This window comes from Mirounga leonina, unplaced genomic scaffold (genome assembly GCF_011800145.1).
Source record: "Mirounga leonina isolate KUSES-001 unplaced genomic scaffold, KU_Mleo_1.0 Mir_94, whole genome shotgun sequence".
In the NCBI taxonomy this organism is placed as follows: Eukaryota; Metazoa; Chordata; class Mammalia; order Carnivora; family Phocidae; genus Mirounga; species Mirounga leonina.
In genome coordinates, this window is record NW_023270855.1 from 38,295,720 (window position 1) to 38,320,601 (window position 24,882).

Below are 24,882 nucleotides of genomic sequence, written 5' to 3' on the forward strand. Positions count from 1 at the left end.
GTGTGTGTGTGCGCGTGCACGTGCATGTATACACACACACACACACACAGAGTTTGTATTCCCTGGAGTGTTTCCTGCAGTCACTGGGGGTTTTTCTGTGGTGCATTGTCCCAAGAGACCAGATGCAGAGGGCCATGGTCAGAACCTTCTCCTGAGCTGTCCTCCCTCTCTGGGATGAGTCTCCTTACCACCTGCCCCGAGGTGCCTTACAAGGTACAGCTCTTTACCCGGCCCTATGGCAAGTGTCACAGTGCTTGAGAAACCATGGGACACCAACTGGATATTGTGTGCTATCCATCTGATCTGTGCAGATGTGGACTTGGCCAGGGCACCCATGATGGAAGCTTGTAAGTCAGGGTCATGAACAAGTTTCTGGTACCTAATGGAAATAACCTGATGAGGTAGAACTCTCATGTCTGAATGGAAGGAATCATTGTTAGCCTTATTTCCGTTTGCTGTCAGTGGGGTGTTGACAATGGCAAGGGGGGGATGTTGGTGAGATCTCAGGCGGCAGTGGCTTCTTGGTCTTCTCAGAAGACCTTCGAGGTAAAGGCCTGTGGCCCATCAGTTAACCCTCAGGCACGCTGGTGGCCTCCTGCCTCAAGCTTTAACTCATGCCCCTTCCTGGCAACAGAGAGTCCTAGGCGACTGTTGACTGTCATGCCTTTAAAGGGAAAACCTGTAAAGGCTCAAATCCTAGGCACTCTAGTCCTGTAGCCTGCAGCCCAGAGTCCCCATCGGAAGGCGCCCAGGAGCCCACTGTGCCGTCCAGAAAACAACTCACTGGCCTTTCTGCAGCCAAGCCAACATAGAAGGCTCTGGGAACTTCTCATTGGCCAAAGCAGCCACCTTATAGGGTGCAGGGCTGGCTTTTAGAAGTTGCACACCCTTCCGACCAGGAGTGGAGAGCTCTCTGTTTTACCCTGTGAAACACTGGCAGCTCTGAAGGGCTTTGCTCTGGGTGAGGGACTTCCGGTCCAACGGCCGTCAGCACCTTGAGCTCCTGGCCCAGTGGGTGGGTGGGTCTCATTTGATCTCTCTTTACATGATGTTTATTAGAACTCAGAACTGTCTGAGCAAACCATGGCCTATTTCCACTGCCCTTCCGGTGGGGGTGTTTCATCAGTGGTGGTAAGATTCACAGAAACACATTTTTGAAATGAAAGGGAAGACGATGTACTTACATTGTAAAATGGTTTACAATAAAGTTTCACATCTTAATACAGTTTTTAAAAAAAAAAAAAAAAGAAACCATCACATGTGGTTGTTGGTTGTGTGTTCTTTAGAGCTGAAACAGCTTAGTGGGGTCAAGAAAATTTCCCCAGCGAGTTAGAGGGTTCTCCCCAGGGGCACCTGGGTGGTTCAGTCAGTTAAGCGGCTGCCTTCGGCTCAGGTCGTGATTCCGGGGTCCTATGATCGAGCCTCGTGTCAGACTCCCTGCTCAGCGAGGAGCCTGCTTCTCCCTCTACTCGTGCTCTCGCTCTCCCTATCTCAAATAAATAAAATAATCTTTATAAAAAGAAAAAAGAAGACAACAACAACAACTCTCCCCAGGAAACCAAGTACGAATGAACCTGCATCACCTGGTGAAGACCCAGGAGCCAGAATCTGCCAAAGGAAAAAACTAAGCATACTCTTGCCCTTTCCACTTGCCTGCCTATGCCAGGAAAAGGTACTCCACCTCCCCCTGAGGAGCAAGTGGTGCTGGGGGAAGGAGGTGTGAGCAGTGAACAGCCCCCATCCTTGTCCCTGAGGCCACGGGGCTGGAAGGCAGGTGCCTCCCGGGCAGAGGCAGCTGTGGGGACGGTGCCGAAGCGCCCCTCCCAGCCGGGCTTGCCCTCCGTGCCCCGTGGGTGGCCCTGGCCGTTGGAAGGCATTCCTCATGTCAGCGCTTGCTCCAGATGGAGCCTGGCAGCCCTCACATCGGCCTGCGGGGGCTTGGGGTGGGATTGGAGGTATGACAGCAGTAGAGTGGCATTCGGGGTAAGCAAATGGCAGTGCCTGGTGGCGTTCCGTCTGCTTGGAACCTCCAACGATAGAAATAATCGCCATCACAGACTGACAAGGAGCTCGGGGTGGCTGACACCCCCGGCCCCCTCCACTCCACACTCACCCCAAGTGGAGAGTCCTGCCATGCGCGGCGAGGGTCTCCCCTGAGCCCCACAGCTCAGTGCCTGGAACGGGCTCGGATGTCACCCACCCTCTTCAGCAGCCTGAATGCCCTCAGGCCGGGCACCGTTGGGTGACCTCATCCAGTCAGAGGCTCTGTGAGCTTCCCTGCCTGCACTCACCAGTGCCCTTACCAGAAAACGGGGCTCTTCCTGGTCCTTCCTGGGCACTTTTACCCCCTGCCTCTTTGTCCCTTTGCTGAACTTGCCCCGGGAGTCAGACAGAGGACAGGGGCAGCAGCCAAGAGCTGGAGCGGCTCCCCGGGCTTCCCTCGGCCACAGCTGCTCCCCTGTGAACCGTGGGGGGCCGCGCCATGAGCACATGCTCCCGAGTGTCAGATACGGGAAGCTTCTGCCCTGCTGGGCAGGGATGGAAAGTCTCTTGCCTCTGGAATCCAGGGAGCGGGGGGGAAGAGAAGGAAAAACAAGCTCAGAAGGGCTCCGCCTGGTGTGGACCCCCCGCCCCGCCCCGGGGACTGCGTGGGGATGGACCGTCCGGGGGGGGGGGGGTGGCGCTCAGGCTGCACACAGGCGTCCACACTCCCGTTGCTCGCCGCCAGGCCCGACCCCCCCTGCCGGCCTAGAGCAGCTGTTGCCAAGGGCACAGGGCCTCCCCCGCCACCGGCTTTCTCCAGGCCACAGCCCCCCAGGCAGCAGTGCTCAGCCAGACCCTCTCATCTCTAAGAATAAACTCTGAAGCCAGAGGCCGTGTGGACCTGAATCATCGGGACACCCGTCGAGGAGGGGAGTGGCTTGCCAGGACAGGCAAGGGGACTATATAAGCCCCAGAGGGCTGGCGCGGCTCTGATCTTTTCCACCGGTTTCCGCGTCTGTCAGAGGAGCAGGGGACCCACCATGTCCCAGGTAGGAGGGCCCAGCGCCGGCTGTGTGGGGGCAGGGGCGGGGATGGGAACCTGGACACTGTCCTCTCTGACGGTCGTGTCTTGAGCTGAACTCCAGGTGTAAACAGGAGTCTCTGCAGCCCCTGAACGGCCACGGCCCAGGGAGGGCATCCCCCAGCCCCAGCTTGCCGACAAACCCCTATTTATCTTGGGTTCGGTGGTATTCCCTGGTTTGCCCGGAGGGTAGAGACGACATGTAGGATACTTCGAGTCTCTGTGTATGCTTTTGTGTGCAACGAAGCTGACTATATGACTCGTTTGTAGCCATGTGTGTGTGACTGTGTGTGAGTGTGTGTGAGGCTGGATCTGTAGGTACACAGTTCTGCCTGGGCATCTCCCCAGCAGGACAGATCTCTGTGCAGGGGGTGCAGCCTGTTGCCCCAGGAGCCCAGCCCAGACTTGGAGACCAGGGATTCCCTGCACCTGTCCCCAGGGCTTAGAAAGGAGTGAGGCCTCAGACTCGTGGGCGCCTGGGGCTGCCAGGATAAGCACGGAGTCTGAATATCCCTAGTACTGGAGGGACAGACAGAATAGCAGGCTAAGTGGGGGGCTCTCCTTGCTGCCTGATCCATGGGGGGGTGCTCACTTCAGACTGACTTCATGGGGATCTGATTCTACTACCCTATTCCCACCCCCAAAACACACAAGGTAAATGCGGGCAGTTGGGGAGAGAGAGAGGCAGGCTCTAAGGGACCCCTTGCCATCCAGTGAGCAGGTCGTGGAATTCACCCCTTGAAATCCACCTCAAAACCAGTCCCTTTCCCCTTTGCCCTTTGTGCCCAGGCCTGAGTCTGGCCAGGCAGGCAGTATGAGGCCACAGTCCCCGAGGTCCCAGTCTGTGGGAGAAGGACAGAGAGACTTGGGGGTGGGGGGTGGAGTACAACTGGGAAACCTTCCTGGAAGAGGAGTGGCGCCTTCAATTGGCTTGAGCTCAGTGACCAGTGAAGAGGGATCTCAGGGCCAAGGCACAGAGGTGGGAAGGGGCTTTCAGCCTCAAGGCCTGGGGTTTTAAGATGAGGCTCTGGGCTCTCCAAGGCTGGTGCTCAGGAGGCGCCCATCAAGAAGAAGTGCCCCCCGGTGAAGGAGGAAGATCTGAAGGGGGCCCGTGGGAACCTAGCCAAGAACCAGGAGATCAAGTCCAAGACCTACCAGGTCATGCGGGAGTGTGGTGAGTATCCTCCCGGGCAGTGGGGGTGGAGGGCATGGATGGCTGTCAGTGGGGGGGGGGGGGGGGGGGGGGGGGGGGAGGGGGGGGGGGGCCCCAGGGTCATTTCCTGAGAGTCCAGAGCTCTTGAGCTCAGGGGGGCACCCCCCACAAATGCGCCTCCGCCACCTCCCCATCTTCCCCACAGAACGAGCTGGCTCCACCGCCCCATCTGTGTTCAGCAGCAACCGGACCGGCACTGAGACCGTCTTCGAGAAGCCCAAAGCCGGACCTGCCAACAGCATCTTTGGCTAAGACGTGCGCCCCATTCCCCTTGCTGCTGCCAACTCCCAGACGCAGGAGCCTTTCCCAAAAACTCTTTTATGCCAGAATGCACCTTCTTACCTGCTGCCTGTGCGACAGCCACCCACCCCTCACAGCCCTGGCCCCTCGGCCCAGGGACTCTGCACCAGCACCCAGGGAACACCAATAAAGAGCATGCCCACGTGGCCCCAGCATTTGGAGGCTGTTAGTTAGTCACCGGCCATGGCCACTAAGTGTAGGGGAGGGGCAGGCGGGTTAGGGTGTGGGGCATGTTCCGTACCCTTCGTGGGCTTTTGGGAGGTCCCAGAGGGTAAGGCAGGTGCTATTATGGCTACTGCCACATGCTAGAAAGAGCCTTGGACGTGGAGACCTGGTGCTGAGCTCCTGTATGACTTCAAACCAGTCTCTCCCTTTCTGAGCCTCGATTTCCCCTCCTGTCTGACAAGGGCCACAGGAACACTGCTCAGAGTGAAGCAGGTGGGGGCCCGAGGCTCACCCCTCTGCCTGCCTTCCACAGAAACAATCGAGATGCGTCCAAGGACTCCAAGGCTCTGCCAGACCAGGGACCTCCCAGCCCCTTCCCCCCTGCACCCCTGTTTGCACTACCTCCTTGCCAGCTCATACCCCTCAAAGACAGAGCCAGGTCGAGGCCCCTCTCTGGCCAGTGGTAGGCTACCTCCTGAGCTGTTGTCCCACGCACAGGGTGAGCCTCCCCCTTGCCACTCCCACAGCTCTGCCTGCATCATGGGAACTCCAGGCCCTTGGCTCACGAGGCCTCAGTGTCCCCTGTGTGCATGGAGCTGTCAGATCTGGGCCTGCAGAGGCCCATCCCCCTGTGACGGCAAAACCACAGGCAGAGTCCCAGGCTGGACCAGCAGGGCCAGGCCTTGCGGCACCCGACTCAGGGCTACTGTCTGCAGGGAAGCCGGCTGGCCCCCTGGGCAGGTGGGGCTGGCTGCTCGGAGCCTTTCCCACGTCCTCAGCCAGCCCGGCCTCCTTATATAGCTGCTTCTAGGCTGGGCCTGTGCTCTGTGCCCCGAGGAGCAGACCTCCGGTGGGACAGGGCCTGGGCCTGCCCTCTGTGCTCCTTGAGGAGGCTCTTTCAGATTGCCGCAGGGGTGTGAAGCCCCATATGATCCCAACCTTATTCAGAGCCAAAGGGCAAGCAGTGTAGACGTGCAGAGAGATGCTTCTGGCTGCAGGTGTGCTAAGGAAGGGGGACACTTCCTCGCAGCCAGACACAGCACCCGGGTCTCTGCTGCCCTTTCCCCCGAGCTGGATGCTGCTGGCCTTGATGGAGGAGACCCCGGCGGCCAGTCACTGCCTCAGAATCTTGTGTGGGCCCCCAACGTGGCTGCTCCTCACACCCCCCACCCCCACCCCCACCAGTGTCACCAAGCCAGCCTTGACCCAGGGTTTGGCACCTGGCCACACTGCTGAACCTTACCCGTGGCCAGACCCAGGAGCTGGGACCGCCAGGGACACAAGCACCAGCTTCGTCCAGATCCCTCAATATTTATTCACTTCGTTGCTGTTTGTTACAAAGACATTTCAAGTTTATTAAAGGATAACTGAGAAAAGTTACCGGTAATCCTAGCCCACGCCTTCCGGTGCCCTCCCTCCGGTCTGGCTCGGGACCGTGGCACACCACCTCACTGTTCCACGCCTTCCTCTCAATAAATGCCCTGGAGGGAGACCTCTGGGCCTCGAGGTGCGGGCATCTTTATGGCTCTCGGTTGGTATTGCCAAAGTGCGGGTCTCATTCTGGGGGCCCTGCTGGGGTTGAACCAAGAGCCCTAGCTAGATTAATGGGGCCCGACAGCAGCCTGGGACCCAAACGCAGAGAAGAAGACTCCTGGGCCCAGTCTCTCTCACCCCAGAAACAGGGGGTCTCCGTCCTGCCCCGACCCCAGCAGACCTTGCCCCAGTCAGACACCCCAATGGCTGCTCAGTACCTTTCGGGTCCCCGCTGCCCCCTCCCGGAAGCCACTCCCTAGCCCCCTTGGTCTGGGCCATCCCTGTTTCTCCCAGGCTGGGCTTAGGGAGAGCAGGCTGGTTCACTGTTGCGTCTCCCAGACCTAGGGAGCCCGCTGGTGGAAGGGCTGGTGCGAGGGGTTGGTAGTGGCCTGGGATGATTCTGGACTTTTCCAAGGGAGAGCCAGACCCACTTCCCACCTGAGCCCGCTTCTCCTCACTACGTGTTCCTAGCCCCAGCCAAGGTCCACGGGACATTCACAGTTTGCTTAGCTGAGGCTACTGCAGTTTTTGGCTTGGAGATCCCGACTTCCCAGAAGCCGCCCCCAGAGGGGCGGGGCCGCGAGCATGTTACTAATTCATTCCCCACCTCCTCCCAAGTTCAGAAGCGACCCGCCGGGCACTGGAGCCCAGATGAAGCCTTCGGCCCCCGGCCGCCCCTGGGGCCTGGCGCGGGTGCTGCTCTTGCTGCTGGCTGCCCTCCACGCAGCGGCCGCCCAGAAGGTAACGGGCATCCGCGGGTGCCCGAGCGGGGGTGGCGTGAGCCGACGAACAAGGAGAGCCTGTGTGTGTGCAAGCACGTGCAGCCGGGCGAGCGTGGAGCAGCGCGTGCGCGAAGACGCCGGGCATTAGCCTGCGCGCTCTCTGGATGCGCTCCCATTTAGCAGCGGGAGACCCCGCTCCCGCTTTGCTTTACGGGGAGGCGATGCGGCCCAGCGAGCCGGGCGCCGGCAGGGGGTGGGCTGGGCGAGAATGGGCTCCAGGAGCCCGCCTCTCCCTCTCCCTGGCTGAGTGGCCGCGCAGGAGTTATTTACACTCTCGGTGTCCGTTTCCTCATCTGTAAAACGGCAAAAAGAAAAGCTATTCAGAGCTTTGTCATGAAGCTCAAACCTGTAAAGATCTAGAAAGAACTTCATCCAATGTCTGCCACCGAGCACTCTACAAGCCACCCGGCCTCAGTGCTAAGCCGCGCGCGCGCCTGAACATGCCATGTGCAGAGAGCAGGTGTGCAAGGCTGCAGGCGTGCACACGTCCTTCCTGGGGAACCGCAGACCTGGAGGAGAAGAGCGTGTACCTGGGGAGGGTCCAGGGCCGCAGGGTCAAGGGGGGCAAAGAGGAAGCCTCCCAGTAATTAGAGACTGGGCCCCCCCGTCTCCTCCACGTTCTCCCAGCTCCTGTAAGCACCTGGTGGGAGACAGGCAAGAGCTGTTTTCCCAGTTTCCATGGAGGCCGAGGGCACCAGAAATCGCAGAACTTGTTCACTACCCTTTCACCGGGCAGAGCTAAGATCAAATGTGAAGCTGCCTGACCCCTCTAAGGCCCCCGGCCCGAGGAGAAAGTGACAGTCACCTCCCGGACACACTGAAGGGTGGGGGACGAAGCACTCAGCTCCCTCTGCTGTGAGACCAGTGTTCACATGTGAAATGCCTCGTGGGGTTTGGCCGGGGGCTTGGTGGTTCAGTGGTGTCGGGGACCAAGGGCAGGGCCCCCTCTTAAAGAGTGCTGTCTCAAGCTGGGGTGACATTCAAACAGTCCCACCCCTCCCCCTTCACTGGTCCAGAATGGCATCAACATCTACAGCCTCAGCGTGGACTCCAAGGTCTCGTCCAGATTTGCCCACACCGTCGTCACCAGCAGGGTGGTCAACAGGGCCAGTGTTATGCAGGAGGCCACCTTCCAGGTGGAGCTGCCCAAGAGAGCCTTCATCACCAACTTCTCCATGTAGGTGCCTTCCTGCCCTCTTCCCCATCGCCCTCCTGCAACCCAGCACCATGACACCATCTTCCCTGGCGACACCCTGTCGGGAAGAGCGACCCTCTTCCTGATGTGAGGTGAGCCAGGATGGATGCCTTAGGCGTGTGTGCTCTGCCTGCAGGCAATACAAGGGACCAGAGGCTTTACCCATGAACTTCATGCATTGTCAGAGATGTTCCATCCCTCCATCCTCCACCCATCCAGCCCTCCTGCCATCCGTCCCTCCCTCCCTTCCTCCCTCCCTTCATCCTTACCTCCATCTCTCCATCCCTCCCTCCCTCTATCCATCCCTCCACCCACCCTTCCATTTATCCCTCCCGCCAGCCACCATCCACCAACCTGCCCAGTTGACAGATGGAGAACCACAGCATCTTGGTGTCTTTGCCTCTGAAGAGTAGAGCTGGGGCATTCTGAGGCCAGGCCCAGGCAGGAGGGAGTCATAAAAGGCAGAGTCCAGCTCAGAATACAGATGACTTCCTAACTCCTGGGCTGCCCCACAATGGAGCAATGCCTCGAGGAGGGCGATCTCTTTGTCACAGGAAGTTCTAAGCCAGCTCGTCCCCTCCCTCCCACCTGGGACACAGCAGAGGGCCTTTCTGCTCTGGGCCCAAGGCCGCATGGGGAGGCCCCTGGGATTTCTGTGGCTCAGGGCTGCTCCTCACCTTGTCCTCTACTGTCATCCCCCACCCTTCCCGACTCTTTTGCAATGTTTGCTAAATGCCTGAGAACCCTCCCCGTCTGCCCCTGGCCCCACGAGAGAGGTAGTGATTGAGGGCAGGCCAGAGAGACGCTGATCCCAGCAATTGAGGGAGGGTGATGGATGGGGCCCAGAGCAAGCTTCTCTCGGCCGGGGTCCCCAAACTACCCTGAGACCTCTGAAATAACTGCGGTGGGGCCTGGGTCCCTGCGGTCAGCTTCTTCCTCGCTCCCTGTGCCACCCCCGTCAGCAGCCCCCTGCTTCTCCTAATCCTGGAGCCAGGCCTGTGCTGCCCGACTTGCAGTCTGAGTGCTGCAGGGTACCCCCAGCCTCCGATGGGCGGCCAAGACCAGCAGGCAGCCAGCTTCCAGATGCATGGCATGTGCTGAGAGCCCAGGGCCTGCACCCCTCTCTGGGTCAGATGGTGTTGCTGCAGGAGATGGGGAAGCAGGGGGCAGGGTGCCCTGCTCTCTGGCCTGGCGGGGAGTCCCAGCTGGGGCATCTGGGAGGAGGAGCCCTGTGGCCCACTCAGTAGCAGCATCCCTCGCCCAGAGTTAAATTGTGACCAAGAAGGTCAGGAAGGTGGGGAGGTAGGAAACTGGGTCCTAATGCCCTAGCTACACCCACCCTGCCCACCCCTGCCCACTGTCACCCTTTCAGCCCACCCAGGTGGACCAGGCGTAGGTTCGCTGACACGTCCCTGCTCACCTCACAAGGAGGGTCTGGAGCAGTTCTTCTTCCAGAGGAAAAGCCCCAGCAGTTCCTTCTAGTCCCAAAGAATAGCTGTTAGGATTGTGTGCACAGCCCTGGGGGCCCCGTGCAGCAGTTGTCCCAAACCTACTTCCGCAGAGGCCCGCCTCTGTGCAGACAGCCCTGCCGTGTGCCGGCGGGAAGAGGGGCCAGCTGCAGGGAGAGGGATCAGAGCCTCTCAGACCCGCGTTTCCCACTGGCCTGGGAGCCCGGCACCCCGCTCCTCCTCTGGCTGCCCGCACAGCTGCATACAAGCTGGGCAAAAGTGCGCCCCGGGAAGCGCCCGCTGGTGACTGACCAGTTCCGCGGGGGGCAGGCTGTGAGGTAGACCGGCCAAGCCGGAATGTGGGGCCAGGCTGCAAGGGTGGAGGCCAGGCTCTACCTCAGCCCTGCCTCCCCTGCAACCTGCCTCCCTGGGCTGTTCAGTAAATGTATGTTTACCAACACTGTGCGTGCTGCAGGGTAGACAGAAGCCTAGCATGGCTCGCAGAGGCCCACCACCCTCATCCGGGGCCCTGCACAGAGTCTTGTATACAGTAAGTACATAATAAGTGAGTAGGCTGGGCGCCTGGGTGGCTCAGTCGGTTAAGCGTCTGCCTTCAGCTCAGGTCATGATCCCGGGGTCCTGGGATCGAACCCTGCATCGGGCTCCCTGCTTAGCGAGGAGCCCGCTTCTCCCTCTGCCTGTCGTTCCCCCTGCTTGTGCTCTCGTTCTCTCTCTGACGATTGAATAAATAAAATCTTTAAAAAATAATAAGAAGAAAGAAAGAAAGAAATGGGTGGGCTCAGGCAAAGACAGGAGTCGATCTGTTAAGAGGCACACCAGGTCCAGGGAGCCTCCCTGGAGGGGGTGGGATTGGAGTGAGCAGCTCCTATCAAGCCCTCCACAACGCCTGCCACCCTGCCCCAGGGTCATCGGAGGTGTGACCTACCCAGGGAACATCAAGGAGAAGGCTGCAGCCCAGGAACAGTACAGCGCGGCTGTGGCCAGGGGCGAGAGCGCTGGCCTCGTCAAGTGAGCCAAAGCGGGTGGTGGGAGGGACCCCGGCGGCGGGGGGGGGGGGGGGGGGGGGGGGGGCCGGGGAGAGGCTGCCCCTGCCTTCAGCCCTGCAGACCCCCTCCAGCCTCCAGTGGCCATACCCTGCCTGGCCTGGAGGGGCAGACCTGCTGCTCTCCTCCCCCAGGGCCAGCGGAAGAAAGACGGAGCAGTTCCAGGTGTCGGTCAGTGTGGCTCCCGCTGCCAAGGTCACCTTCGAGCTGGTGTATGAGGAGCTGCTCAAGCGGTATCTGGGAGCATATGAGCTGCTGCTGAAAGTCCAGCCCCAGCAGCTGGTCAAGCACCTTCAGGTACCGGCACTGCCCGCTCCCCGGTCCAGGGAGGGGGGTTTGCACCAGGAAGACACCTGCTCCGCTGAGGGCAGCCCCTCCTTCCCCCTCTGCCTCCTGTGAGGCCCAGCCCCAACTCTGGCCGACCCAGTGACCCACTGCTTGCCTCCAGATGGACATTCACATCTTCGAGCCTCAGGGCATCAGCTTTCTGGAGACAGAGAGCACCTTCATGACCAACGAACTGGCAGACGCCCTCACTGTCTCGCAGAACAAGACCAAGGTGGGCCTGCCTCGGTCGGCGGGCAAGGGTCCCCAGGGGCCTGTTGTCAGGCCAGCCATATGAGTCTGTCCAGAGAGCGGGACAAATGGGCAGACTCTGAGCTGGAGGGACTTCGGAGGTCTGTGTCCATGCTACCACTTGGCCGAGGTGGAGGAGGGCCTAGAGAAGGCTGCTGGGTGCTGGTGTGGAGCCTGAGATGGGGAGAAGGCCATGGGGAGGAGCCCGAGTGAGGGACCCACGGCGGGGAGGGGTCACCAGCAGGATCCTGTGCAAACTGAGCCCAGCCTCTGCTCGCACAGCTCCCACTCCCCTGTATGGAGGCAGTCTCTCCAACAGCTTGGCCTCAGAGAACGTTCCCTGGACTGTGGCCCAAGGCCGCATCCTGGAATTCTTGCTTCAGAGGGGGTGGGGGTGACCATGGGGCTCCTCCCAACTCCAGCCCATCCTTCCCCAGGCTCACATCCAATTCAAGCCCACGCTCTCCCAGCAAATGTCACCAGGGCAACAGGACACAGTCCTGGATGGCAACTTCATCGTCCGCTACGATGTGCACCGGACCGTCTCGGGGGGCTCCATTCAGGTGTGTGGGCTCTAAGGCAAGAGTAGGGCAACCAGAAAAGGGCCTGAGCTTGTATGTTCTAGAATGAAATGCAAAATAACTGCCCCTACTTATCAGGGTGAACCAGTGGCAGCACAGGCCAAAAACAAGTAATTTTGTTATGTTGTCCCTGAAACAATTTTCTCTTGGAGGCACAGAAGTTTCACCTCTGCTAAAGAGATGCCCTGCAGGATTTCCCTTATTGCCTTGGCTGCCAGGAGGCTCACAGTTCAGTTTTATGCTCAGTGGCAGTAGCTTCTTTCACACAAGTTTCTGGCATCATTGTGCTTTCCCTTTTCACCTTTGATGGACCTTGTTTTTAAAGTCTTTAGTCTTTTAATGGATTTTAGGCTTAGAATGTCTAAACTTTTTGTGATAAGTTGCCTCAAATACTAAAACAAATAGGAGATAAAGTGGGGGTAGAGTTCTAGTGGACCATGTGTGAGCAGGGAAGGCAAGAGAGGGGCTGGACTGAGCCGTGGAAGATGGTGAAGATTTGGGAGGTCAGCAGTGGGACAGAGACTGAGGGGGCTGTGTGAAGAGAGGAACCCAAGGATTAGGGTGAGAAGACTGGTCGGGGGCAGGGCAGGGCTGCAGCTCTTATTACCTGGGTTTGTTTCACTCTGATCACAGATCGAGAGTGGCTACTTTGTGCACCACTTTGCCCCCGAAGGCCTGCCCACCATACCCAAGAATGTGATCTTTGTCATTGACAAAAGCGGCTCCATGAGAGGCAGGAAGATAGAGCAGGTGGGTCCCTCTGGCTAAGGGCACAGCCCTGGAAACTCACACAGGCCTCATGCCATTGGGTCTGGTCCAGGAGGCATTCTCCCTCCTCCATCTTCCTGGGTAGGGGGCACCCAGGGGTTGAGATCGGCCAGAGTGTGGACATCGCCTGCCCCAAGAGCATTGACCGTGGGAGCCCTCGGATGCCAGCCCAAGTACACATGAGCCCCAGGGAGGCCCGCTCAGACACCCTCCTGAGTCTCCCACCCTCCTGCCCAGACCCAGGAAGCCTTAATCAAGATCCTGGATGACCTCAGCCCCCACGACCAGTTCAATCTTGTCAGCTTCAGCGGGGAGGCGGCCCAGTGGAAGCCCTTGCTGGTGCCGGCCTCGGCCGAGAACGTGAACCAGGCCAGGAGCTATGCTGCCAGCATCCAGACCCAAGGAGGTGAGCGCCTCTGGGGCCCTGCAGCGTGGCGGCTTCTGGTGCAGCGAGCCCAGCCTGGGCAGCCGGGCTGGAAGCTACGACCCTGAGAGTGCGTGCCCCCCAGGGACCAACATCAACGACGCGATGCTGCTGGCCGTGCAGCTGCTGGACAGCGCCAACCAGAAGGAGCTGCTGCCAGAGGGGAGCGTCTCCCTCATCATCCTGCTCACCGACGGCGACCCCACCGTGGGTGAGGGCACCGCCAGCCACTCCGGGACACGCTGCCCCTTGGGGGGGCAGCTGGGGTTCTCCCTGGCTTCCCGTGGGACCCGAGGCTGGGGTGGGGGGCGTATCTGAGGCCCCTCTGGCTCTGAGATTCCAGAAGTATCTTTGAACAAATCACTGTTTCTTCACTCCCCCTTCCCACACTGCTGCGTCCAGGGGAGACCAACCCTGCAAGGATCCAGAAGAACGTGAAGGAAGCTATAGATGGCCAGTACAGCCTCTTCTGCCTGGGCTTTGGCTTCGACGTCAGCCTTGCCTTCCTAGAGAAGCTGGCGCTAGATAACGGCGGCCTGACTCGGCGCATCTATGAGGACTCGGACTCCACCCTGCAGCTGCAGGTGCCAGAGGGCCCCGGGGGGGGCCGCCTGGGTGAGGCGGGCGGAGCCCGGCCCCGCACTCGTGACACCCCCCACCTTGCAGGACTTCTACCAGGAAGTGGCCAACCCACTGCTGACAGCGGTGACCTTTGAGTACCCCAGCAACGCGGTGGAGGAGGTCTCACGGGACAACTTCCGGCTGCTCTTCAAAGGCTCCGAGATCGTCGTGGCCGGGAAGCTCCGGGACCAGAGCCCCGATGTGCTCTCAGCCAAAGTCAGGGGGCAGCTGGTGAGTGTGGCCAGCCCCTCTGCAGGGGAGGGGCAGCTGGGGCAGGCAGTCAGAGGGGCCGGGTTCAAACGCCAGCCCGGCAGGGCTCCAGCGACTGACCTTGCACAAGTCACACGGTGCCCTCTGCCACTTAGAGATGACACGTAGCAGTCCGTCGGTGCTGCTGCTGGTCCTCAGAGCACCAGGTGCTTGGCATGCCCTCCTGGCCTCACACCGGCCCTCGGAGGCTGTCGTCGGCCAGGGGGGACTGCTCCCATTTCGCAGATGAGCAGGCTGAGGTCCAGGCAGAGCAGGCAACTTGCCTCGGGCCCCAAAGCAGCCAGGTCAAGAGCCCGGCTCCCCTCGTGGTGCCCGTCTCTGCCTCTGTGCCTCGAGGGGCCCTCTCATTCTACGGAGAGAAACAGCACCTGCTCTGCTCTAGGTCCTTCTCTAGCCCTGGGGATACTGTCCTCTCGGGAGAGACAGTGCGGGTAAATCCTCACACAACCAGGGAGCTGCAGGCTGGGTTCAAACCTGGGTTCAAACCCACTCTGCCACCTCGCAGAGGTGAGGCCTGAGGCAGATCACGTAACCTTCCTGTGCCTCAGTTTCCTCCTGTGTAAAAATCAGAATAGGTCACCCTACCCATCTTATAAGGCTGCTGTGGGGATTAATGTCTGGCCCCAGCATAACCACTCCATTCGCGTTAGCTGCTAATAGTAACCTGAAGGCCAGAGGTTCCCAAACTGCAGAACTCGGGATGGCTCCAGGTAGTTCACAAACATGTCTTTGTTTCAGTAGTTGTGTATTTATTTTAATGCGTCTCCCGGAAAATAGAACTTGAACACCAGACCCAAGACTTTCGCAGATATGATTGCTTGGGACAAGGCTAAATAAATAGTATTCATCTATTTAACGTTCCTTTAAGGAAAACCATCAAACAAATCGCTGTGTGTGTGGACAGGGCAAAATTCACGCAGGTGGCCTGCATGGGGCAGTTTTGGGAAACCAGGCTGCGGGCGAGAGACAGAGGAGTGGTTCCAGCAGGGGTAGTGGGATCTGATCCACGATAAGGTCTTCGGCTGCTGTGTGGAGCAGGGGTGAGAGAGGGCAGGGTTCCTCTGTCCCCAGACCCCACTTCCCAGACTGCGGGCAAGGCAGCCTGAGACCAGAAGGCCCCGCCCTGGGGAAGGAAGCCGCAGTCCACCCAGAGCTTGGCATCCGCCTTACTGCCACCATCCTGCCACACCCAGCCCCAGCAGAGGGCACCAGCTTGGGCAGGGGACTGCTGGTTGGGGCGGATGGGGCCCCAAGCGCTATCAGGGCCATGACACCTGAGTTCTCTTCTCAACTCTGCCACTGACTTCAGGAGAAGGCTCTTCCCTCTTTGTCCCCAGAGTCTCCATATTTGGGGTGAGTGTGGAATGTCCCTGGGGCCCCTTTCTGCCCCCACATTGCACTTGCCCTTCCTGCCTCCTGCTGTTTCTACCCTGGCCGGGGGTTCGGATCCCATTCTCATTTCCCTTTCTCTGGAAAGGTCGGTCTGACCTGAGTTCCGGCTCTGTGCCTGCCATGCTGGCCTTGGAGGGGCCCTCACTGCCCCTGCCCGGGCTGGGCCCCTCTTTCCAGCACATGCAGAACATCACCTTCCAAACGGAGTCCAGTGTGGCGGAGCAGGAGAACGAGTTCCAGAACCCCAAGTACATCTTCCACAGCTTCATGGAGAGACTCTGGGCATACTTGACCATCCAGCAACTGCTGGAGCAAATGTGAGTGGCCCACACCCTCGAGGGCCTGCTGGGACAGCCACACACAGCCCAAGCACCTTCCCAAGCTTTCCCCGGTGCGGGGGGCAGGTGCAGCTGGCCCGGGGTATCTCCCGGGCATAGAGAGACTGGTGGCATCGTGGGTGAGCTCCAGACTCTCCCAGTGGGAACCTCCCAGAAGGGTCTGGAAGGGAGGGAGAATCTGACTAAGCATCTGGGGAGGACCTGCTGAGCCTCTGATATCCCCCACCTGCAGGATTTCGGCATCCGATGCTGAGAAACAGGCCCTCGAGACCCGAGCTCTGAGCTTGTCGCTCCACTATAGCTTTGTCACTCCCCTCACATCCATGGTGGTCACCAAACCTGAAGGCAAAGAATGGTCTGAAGTTGCTGAGAAGCCTGTGGAAACCAGTAGGTGTGAGAGTAGGACCCCAGCCTCCTCGGCAGCACAGTTTTGACCTAGCGTCCTCCAGAGCCTTTCCCGTGTCCCCACCAAGTCCCCGACCCGGCCATCCCTAATTTCCCAGGATCCCCCGGACACTCATCCCATCCCATTGATGAGGAAGCTGAGAGGCCAGGTCTCCTATTCAGTGCTGGGGTTGGGAAGCAAGTTTAAACAGAAGCACTTTGAACTTGTCGAAACCACTCTAACAGTGTATTTCCTTTTCTCTCTTTTTGTTTTATCCAGAAAACAAACACAAGAACTTCTACTTAGGTAAGGGCTTAATTCCTTCAAAGGCTGGGCCGGGGGACAGTTGGCTGACACAGGGCCTAAGGCCCCAGCCCCACGAGGTTGCTGCTACTCAGACCCTGTCCTGGGCACTTAGGGACACAATCCCTGGTCAGCTGGGGACCCCAAAGAAGTATATCCCAGAAGCAAACCCAGGTCCCTCTGATTTCCAGGTGGTCCACTCTCTAGATTTCGTACCGCTGGAGACAGAAGGTCCAGAATAACAGGTGGCAAAGGAGGGAAGGGGAGGGGTGGGGGAGAGTGACAGGACCTTAACCCCAGACACAGACTAGACTCTGCCCTGGTTGTTGTGGGAGTGACTTGCCCGGCTCACCTGGCTGGTTGGCAGGGCTGGGACTCAGGTCCAGTTATATCTGATTAGGAGGCATCTATACAGACTCTGTCCTCACTGAAAGAGGAGGCTGTAGAGGACAAGGTAGTCTGAGTCAGGGGCGGGGGCGGGGGCTCATATTCCAGGGACAGCTGGTGGGGGGCTCAAGAAGGGTCCATCGCTCCCACGCTGAACTTCTCCTGGCCATGGAGGGACAGGCTCCCAGAGTGATGAGTGTAGGGAGGGGAGCCATCTGCCCTCTCCACATCCCTCTCCTGACCTGGGTCCCAGGGCCCCGGCCATGGGGAGCCATGACACTGCTTGAGAGAAGGCTGCGTGTGTCAACTTTTCCAAAGCTGGACCTTCCAGGAAGACACCTAGTGACCTAGGGAGAGCCGGACCACAGGGACCTCTTAGTCCTCCTCATCCTTACCCACTTATGGCTGGAAAATCACTGCTACCGGACATGTTGTTAGGTAAGCCACTTTCTGACCCTCTGAGGGCCTAATTTTCTCAAGATGATCATTAAACATGGCCCTAGAGTTAGCGAGGTAAAGCACAAAGCACAGGGCTGGGCACAAACCAGGGAGAGTTGCGGTGGGGCATGACATGACATAATGTGTACTTTATTTTCACTGAATTGGATTGATTACACTCTGGAGGCTGGCTCAGGATGGAACCTTCTAGAAAGGGATGTCTTCCTCCATTTCCAAAGCCAGCAGTGGACCCTTGAGCTGTTTCTGATCTCCAGGTCTGGACTCAGAAACAGCGCAGAGCCAGGCTAGACCCTGTGTCTTCTCCATTTTCCCTAATGGCACACTCTCCTGTTTGAAAATCTCATTACAAAGGCTCTCCTAAGTTGGGTGTAGGTGTGGCCGGGGTTGCGGGGCTGGGTGGAGGGCGGGTGGCACCGATGACAGCTGGAGGGCGTGCTGATTGCTCTCAGTCCTGACTGCCCTCTTCCTTTCTGTTTCTGGCCCTGCACCAATACCTGCTTCGGCGGCCATAAGCCCCCTCTATTCTTGACGAAGTGTTTCTTGGCGTGGATTTAAGAGCCGAAGATGCCCCCCAGGCCAGAGTCCCTGCAGTAGCTTCTGACCCTGTAACAAGGAGAATCTGGGAGAGGAAAGCCTCGGGGAGCTCTACAGACTTGTCACGTGGGTTTCCCAGTGTTGAGGTCGAGAGGGAGCCCTAACCACACATCCATGTCTCTGTCTCTCAGCTCCCCCCATCCCGCTCCTTGGGAAGGGGCTCCTAAACCCAGACTTTTTCTTCTTTCAGAATCAGCCAAGACAGCCTCACCCCCGGGTCAGTTGCCAGCCTCCCTCAGGCCTGGTCCCCTCCTTGTCCTTGTCTCCCAGCCTGCTCTACCTACCCTAGGAACCACAGCTGCTGTCCCAGCCGCCATCCAGGCGCCTGCCGTCATCCTGATGCTGCCCAGACAGAGCGTGGACCGCCTCTGTGTGGACATCAGGCACTCTCAGGGGCCGATGAACCTGCTCTCAGACCCTGACCAGGGTGAGAGGTGCACATCCAGTCATCCACCCAGAGAGACCCAGACACCGCTGACTCCCGACTTACTACCCCAGAGACAGTGATGGGACACCTGCCCATGGAGACACACCTTGCCCCATGCAGGCCCGTCCCAGATCATGGCATGGCTATGTCCCTGAGCGCCACGTACACAGGTCGGGGTGGCCTGGGCACTCCAGGGTGACCAGATGTGGACTTGCCCCAGGCACTGCCATACTTCGGCGGTGGGGAGACAGACTTGGGCACAGATAAGCTCAGTGGCCTATAGTCAGTGCCCAGAGTGACATGGAAGCAAACCCAGAGGAGGAGACAAGAGCTGTCCGGGGAGCAGGGATGCTGCACAGGGTCATATAGGAGTGACTGGGCCTTGGCAGACCAGGAGGGGTCCACTGGACAGAGGAAGGGGCAGGCAGAAGCAGAGCGCTGGAAGGTGCTGGTGGGACTGTGGAGGGTGTGGAGGCGGTGAATGGTGGGAGGAGGTAGGTGTGTGCTGGCCAGGCCTGCACCCCCAGCCCCCAGAACGGTCTTACTGGTTGAACTGAGTGTCGGGTCAGATGCAAGGAGGCACAGCACTCGGGGACGCTCACGCTCGTCTGCAGAGCCGGCCAGAGTCAATGAGAATGCACGGCTCCCTCATTCCTCCCAGGTCCACACAGTCTGCCACTCATCCCGCCAGGCCTGTGGTCTGTTTGCTCACAGAGGAGGGGGGGCACCACCCCTCTTCCATCTTGCCCTTGGCCATGGCACCTCATCGGGCCAGGCACACCACACGGGCTTTATGAACGTTTGTCGATTTCTGACACGACTCCCTTCTCATGGGGCTCGTCTGAAGGTGGCCATCACTGAGGATTCGGGGGTCCTTCCACAGCCATCTGAAACCAGGGGATGAGGGGAGAGACTGTGGGAAACAGCCCCCAGTGTGAGGGAGTGTTTGGGAAAGGGAGCGGGGAGGTCAGCTGGTGAGAAGGGGTCTGGGTGGACCTCCCGCTCAGGCCAGCGCCCAGCTGGGGCCACGGTCTTGACCTCTCTGCCCCTGACCCTCTCAGGGGTTGAGGTGACCGCCCAGTACGAGACAGAGAAGGCCCGGTTCTCGTGGATCGAGGTGACCTTCAAGAACCCCCAGCTGCAGGTCCGTGCCATCCCTGAGCACGTGGTAGTGACCCGGAACCGAAGAAACTTTGCCTACAAGTGGAAGGAGACGCTGTTCTCAGTGATACCCGGGTATGCCCCTGCCTGGGTCCCGTTGGGTCCCCCCCTCGTCTGGGTACCTCTCTGGCCCCATCAGTTAGCTGGGGACAGTGCTGACAGGTGACCTGAGCCCACAGGCCTGAGGACGGGGTGGCTGGGCATGAGTCCTCCGCAGTGGGCTGCGCCCGCAGGAGGAGCAGAGACAGAGAGCCCTGCACCACCACCCCCTGCTCTGGAGGGCACCGAGCAGTTAGGCTGGAGCTGGCTGCCCTCATACCTAACCCAGGTCACTGCCCCAAGTGGGGCACCGTGTGGTTTGGAACTAGCTCTGCTGCTAATCCTGTGTGACCCTGGGCAGGCTGCTCACCCTCTCTGAGCCTGTTTCCTCACTCATCACCAGAGATAATTCCCCGGCCCTGAGTCTCAGAGGGCGGGGCGGAAGATCCAGTAAGAGGATGTGGTCCAGGAGCACTTTGCCCATTAGACAATGCTGTGCCCATGGGGTGCCGTGGGGGGCAGCGCGGTCAGTGTGGCCAGGTAATGACAGCAATGAGCTGGAGAGCACTGGCTCCCGGGGCAGGTTAGGAATGTCATCCTTAGCATGCTCCCGGAGCTCTGACGGGGGTCGACGAGTCCACCCGGCATCAAACACTGGGCAGCTGGTGGGTAATGCAAGTGGACGGCATCCTCTTCTGGGTGAGGCTGCCCCACCACAGAGCCTTCCAGAGGCAGCTCTCCAGCTCTGGAGGTCACGGGGGCCTGGGAATGGGGCCGAGGACCCTGACCCTCTTTGAGCCGTGCCCTGCAACCCCCTGCCTGTACGGGGTACAGAGAGCCTTGCCCTCTGCCCTCTCCCTGCCCCACAGCAGAGACTGGGTTCCACTTGACAAATGAACGCATGCCTAGACAATCCAAGGGCTTCACCTGAAAACCGCCCGATTTCATAAGAGAGCTTGAAGTTTCTGATTATCTGATAAATGCACAGAGAATGACAGGATTTCTATGCCTCGGACTTGCACGCTAGAGGGTGGAATAAAGAATTCCTATCGCCTGCAGTAAGAAAAAGTCCAAATACTTTCATGAGCTACGGCAGATACACATAAGGGAAAACAGACTATGTCTTGTTTGATGACTGGAAGACAGCGTCAGTTTAGGGCAATTCCATTTAAATAACCTCAGAGTAACAGCAGGGTTCTATTCAACATGCATAAAAGGGCCTCACATTCCTAAGAAAACAAAAAAGGTAAGATCTTCAAAGATTATCTTAAGTAAAAAAAAAGGACAGGATAGAAGGGAAAGGGACTTGCTCTTCTAGACCTAAATAACACTAATCCTCAGAAGGAAGCGGCACTGGCCTTAACAACAAAAGGGACAGAGGAAATGTACCAAGACCGGCCGAAATCGTATCCAACTAATTCACGAGAAGCCAAATCTAAGAGAACCAGGGAGTGAAAGGGGCCATTGTTTTATTTGATAAAGAAAGCAGCGGCTATATCTAAGTTACCGTCGGTCCCAGTTCACCATGAGGAGACGGAAGCCCAGAAGGGACTGAAGGGACTCAGCACCCGAGTCCCTTCACAGTAGGAATTCCCGGGGACAAGAGGGCAGCCCCGCCGGCTCCCAGCCCGACGGCTCAGGACCCTGGCTCTCCCCGCAGCGTCAAGCTGACCATGGACAAGGCGGGGCTCCTGCTGTTCAGCAGCCCGGACAGAGTGACCATCGGCCTGCTACCCTGGGACGGCCCCGGGGAGGGGCTCCGGCTCCTTCTGCGGGACACCCACCGCTTCTCCAGCCGCGTTGGCGGGACCCTCGGTAGGCGTCCTCACAAGCCACCGCTGCAGTGAACAGGCAGTGGCCTTTCCCTCTGTGTGTCTCGCAGCCTCCCTCTCTGTCTTTATGCCTGGCTGACCCATCCTTTGTGTCCCAGGCCAGTTTTACCAGGACGTGCTCTGGGAGCCTCCGGCAGCGGCAGATGACAGCAAGCGACTGCTGAGGGTTCAGGGCCTTGAGTACTCTGCCACCAGGTGACTCTATGCAAGCAGGCCACTGAGCCCGGCCAAGGGCAGGGGCTGGGAGACTGGGAGCTGGGCCCCTACCCCTCTGTCCTTGCCTGGCAAATAGAGACGGTCAGGGCAAAGGCTGATGCTTTAGATATGTGTGACCCAGGTCTTAGCGACCCCACAAAGGACAGTCAGCTCAGACCCACAGAAACCACCCCAGCCCAGAGATCACAAGGAGGAAACTCCTCCTGAAGTCTCAGAGCCCCGGACCCTGAGGACCACACATAGCTGGGTCCACTTGGGTGACGGGGCCTTGTCAGCCTGTGCTGGAGGAAGTTCTCAGGGCCCCGAGACTCTCTACCCTCCCCATTCCTAACCCCAGCCATCTCTGTCTCTTCCCACCACACCTGAGATTTGCGGACCACCTATTTTTCTGTCTGTCCGTCTTTCTATCCCAGGTTGCTCAAGCTGGATTACCAAGAGGGGTCTCCAGGAACAGAGATTTCCTGCTGGTCCGTGGAGCTGTAGTTATGAGGGAGGGGTGAAGCCCCCCCCCCATGCTGCACAAAGGTGTGTGGAGGACTGCCACCGTGTGACCGGAGGGCCGCCTGTGGGGCCTGGGCTGCGATGGGGAGGATATTTTGACTCATTACAATAAAAACAGGTGCTGTAAGCCCAGGCAATGGGCATCTCTGCTTGCATCTGGCTAAATCCCACATTAGAATTAGAATCTTAGAATCTTCTTTTCTTGGGGCACCTGGGTGGCTCAGTCATTAAGCGTCTGCCTTCGGCTCAGGTCATGATCCCAGGGTCCTGGGATCGACTTTATTTATTTATTTATTTATTTATTTATTTATTTATTTATTTATTTATTTATTTATTTGACAGAGAGAGACACAGCGAGAGAGGGAACACAAGCAGGGGGGGTGGGAGAGGGAGAAGCAGGCTTCCCGCGGAGCAGGGAGCCCAATGCGGGGCTCGATCCCAGGACCCTGTGATCATGACCTGAGCCAAAGGCAGACGCTTAACGACTGAGCCACCCAGGCGCCCCAGAATCTTAGAATCTTCTACTGTGAGCCCTTCAAAGGCCTGTGGCCAGTAAGCCCCATGGCGAAATTTCAGTCCAGTCTCTTCATTTTATAAGCAGAGAAACTATGATTTGGAGAGATTAAACCACCTATTTAAAATGTTGCTCCACATTGGGTGTTATACCCAACTAATGAATCATTGAACACGACATCAAAAACTAACGGGTACCATATGTTGGCTAGTTGAATTTAAATAAGTATAAATAAGAGAAAAAAATAAAATAAAATAAAATAAAACGTTGCTCTAGCTTGCAGCTGGGGGTCTAGGACAGGAGAATATACTCTGGGAGCAAAGGTTTAGTCTGCTTTATGGTCACTCAGTCCGTGGAAACCAGTTTCAACTAAAAAAAAGACCCATGAACTGGGTAGAAGTTCTTGTTAGAAACAAATGTCCCCGGGTAGGCACAAACTGGGCAGAAGTTCTTTACAGGCCAACTCCCCGAGGTCCTCAGCAAGCTCTGGGACCCCTTGGTGATGGGGTTTACATGACACAGTCTGATTTCCACACCTGTGCTCAGGGTCAGGCCTGTCTGCTCACTGCCTTGTCGAGAGGCTAGTCCAGGCAGAGAGGATACAGAGGTGAGGCTCCGGCCCCAGGAAGGGAGCCAGGGTCTGTCCCCAGGAGCCTCCAGTCCCATGGGGGAGCTCCCGGATCCTGGGCTGCCAGGGCTGTGCTCTGCCATCCACGCTCCAGGGTTAAGCACCCCAGAGAGGGCACCCAATCCCTGCGTAGGCAAAGCATACCTAAGAAACCATTTACAATTACTCTACCTACTTCTTTAAAAATGACCCACGTCTTTGGCTTACAAATAAAAAGCATCAAGAGAACAAAACAAAAACCAGGAGGATGAGATCAAAGAGAAGAGGCAAGCAGGGGAGAGAGCTGGATCAGAGGCGCCAGGGCCGGGCAGGGAACCATGGCACCGAGGGTGTGCTCTGGGCATCCTGGCAGCCAGGGTAAAGCAGGAAATGAGCTCGTCGGCTTGCTGGGAGGGAGCAAACTAGATCACCAGAGAAACATTCTTTTCTCGGCTCTAGGGCTTTACAGAATGTTTGCAGAGTGACTCTTTCTAGAAGGGTCAGAGGAGAAGCCAGTGGGAGGGGTCTCCAGCAGCAGGGGACACTCCGTCGCCCTGATGCCTCCCCATCCAGCGTGGTCGGCGGGCGGGGGTCACGGGCTGAGTCGCCTTGTGGGGGCCGCTCAGAAGGGCTCAGACCAGAGCTCCTTGAGACAAGGGAGCAGCCTCAGGGGCTCTGCTGGACTTGCTGGGGGGCTAGTGCTACCATCCGGGGACAAGATGCCTGCCCACCCCAAACCCCCCCCGGGACCCCATCGCCTGGGCTGGGCTGTGGAACTGGCACCCCAGCAGGGGGGTTATGGGTGACTTTCTGGCCCAGAGCACTTACAGAGCAGGTGTTCTCTGAGAACAGTTGAAAGGAGCTCCGTGCCCTTCACTGTTTTGTTCCCTGAGTGCTTTCCAGCTACTCACTTAGGCCAGGCCCTGGGCCGGGTGCCGCAGGTACATTGGGTACCACGGGAGACACGGTGCCTACTGCAACAGCTGCCACCCAGAGAACAAAGAGCCCAGGGGGAGACATTTTGTCCAACCTGGGGAATATCAGGGAAGGCTTCCTGGAAGTGGCATGGTTGGGGTTGCATTTTGAAGAATAAAGAGAAGTTAGCCCAGTGGAAATGGAGGGCAAGGACACCAGGCCTAGAGCCAGAATGCTGCGCATTGAATTCAGGGGAAGTGGAGGAAAGCAGTGCCACAGGGTGAGGCGGAAGTGGACGCTGGAGAGGTGGAAAAGCCGGACAAGGCCAGCCCCGGCTGTGTGCACCTTGCCAGGGAGTGTGGCTTCTCTCTGGAAAGCTGGGGGAGGCATCAGAGGCCGTAAGCAGGGGCAGGCACAGCCAGGATGACGTGGGACTGGGGAGAGGACACAGTCCACCAGGTTTTTGCCTGCATGGAGGGTCTCCCTGACTGTGTATTGGGGGGAAGGGGCAGAATCTTGCCTGGGGACCTCCTCCTGCCTTTCTCCCAACTCACTGGGCTTGGGGGCTACCTGGGGGGACAGGACAACGACAGGCGCCTCAGGAGGATCAGAAACCATAATGCTGATGATGTCTTCACACCCTCTGGCAAGATCTTTCTCCCCATTTTACAGATGTGAAAACTGACTGGTTTAAAGTTCCGTGGTTCCTCAGTCAACCCGGGACCGAGTGGGTGGCAGGGCCTTATGTATTCTCCTGGACCGGCCTCCCCGGGGCCCTCCTCCAGGCCCCCAGGTCCTGGGAAACCCT

General features: G+C 58.5%; 2 protein-coding genes across 6 annotated transcripts; both read left to right on the forward strand.

Moving 5' to 3' along the window:
- Nucleotides 1-2,786: 2,786 nt before the first annotated feature.
- MUSTN1 (musculoskeletal, embryonic nuclear protein 1) lies at nt 2,787-6,122 on the forward strand. Its single transcript, XM_034998538.1, has 3 exons — nt 2,787-3,032; nt 4,106-4,238; nt 4,423-6,122. The coding sequence occupies exons 1-3, from the start codon at nt 3,024-3,026 to the stop codon at nt 4,527-4,529; spliced, it is 249 nt and encodes an 82-aa protein (XP_034854429.1). The 5' UTR covers nt 2,787-3,023; the 3' UTR covers nt 4,530-6,122.
- Nucleotides 6,123-6,504: 382 nt separating this feature from the next.
- ITIH4 (inter-alpha-trypsin inhibitor heavy chain 4) lies at nt 6,505-22,170 on the forward strand. Of its 5 annotated transcripts, XM_034998592.1 has the most exons (22): nt 6,505-7,016; nt 8,074-8,234; nt 10,625-10,729; nt 10,899-11,061; nt 11,213-11,323; nt 11,778-11,903; nt 12,555-12,671; nt 12,927-13,095; nt 13,199-13,324; nt 13,516-13,697; nt 13,780-13,965; nt 15,574-15,713; nt 15,967-16,121; nt 16,399-16,425; nt 16,614-16,667; nt 17,128-17,247; nt 17,782-17,928; nt 18,053-18,289; nt 19,351-19,525; nt 21,150-21,304; nt 21,420-21,516; nt 21,951-22,170. In XM_034998592.1, exons 1-22 carry the CDS (start codon nt 6,861-6,863, stop codon nt 22,018-22,020), a joined length of 2,979 nt encoding a protein of 992 aa, XP_034854483.1. In that variant the 5' UTR covers nt 6,505-6,860; the 3' UTR covers nt 22,021-22,170. The 5 variants fall into 5 exon arrangements, with proteins under 5 accessions (XP_034854483.1, XP_034854486.1, XP_034854484.1 ...); XM_034998595.1 differs by lacking the exon at nt 17,782-17,928; XM_034998593.1 differs by lacking the exon at nt 16,614-16,667.
- The last annotated feature ends 2,712 nt before the right edge of the window (nt 22,171-24,882 follow it).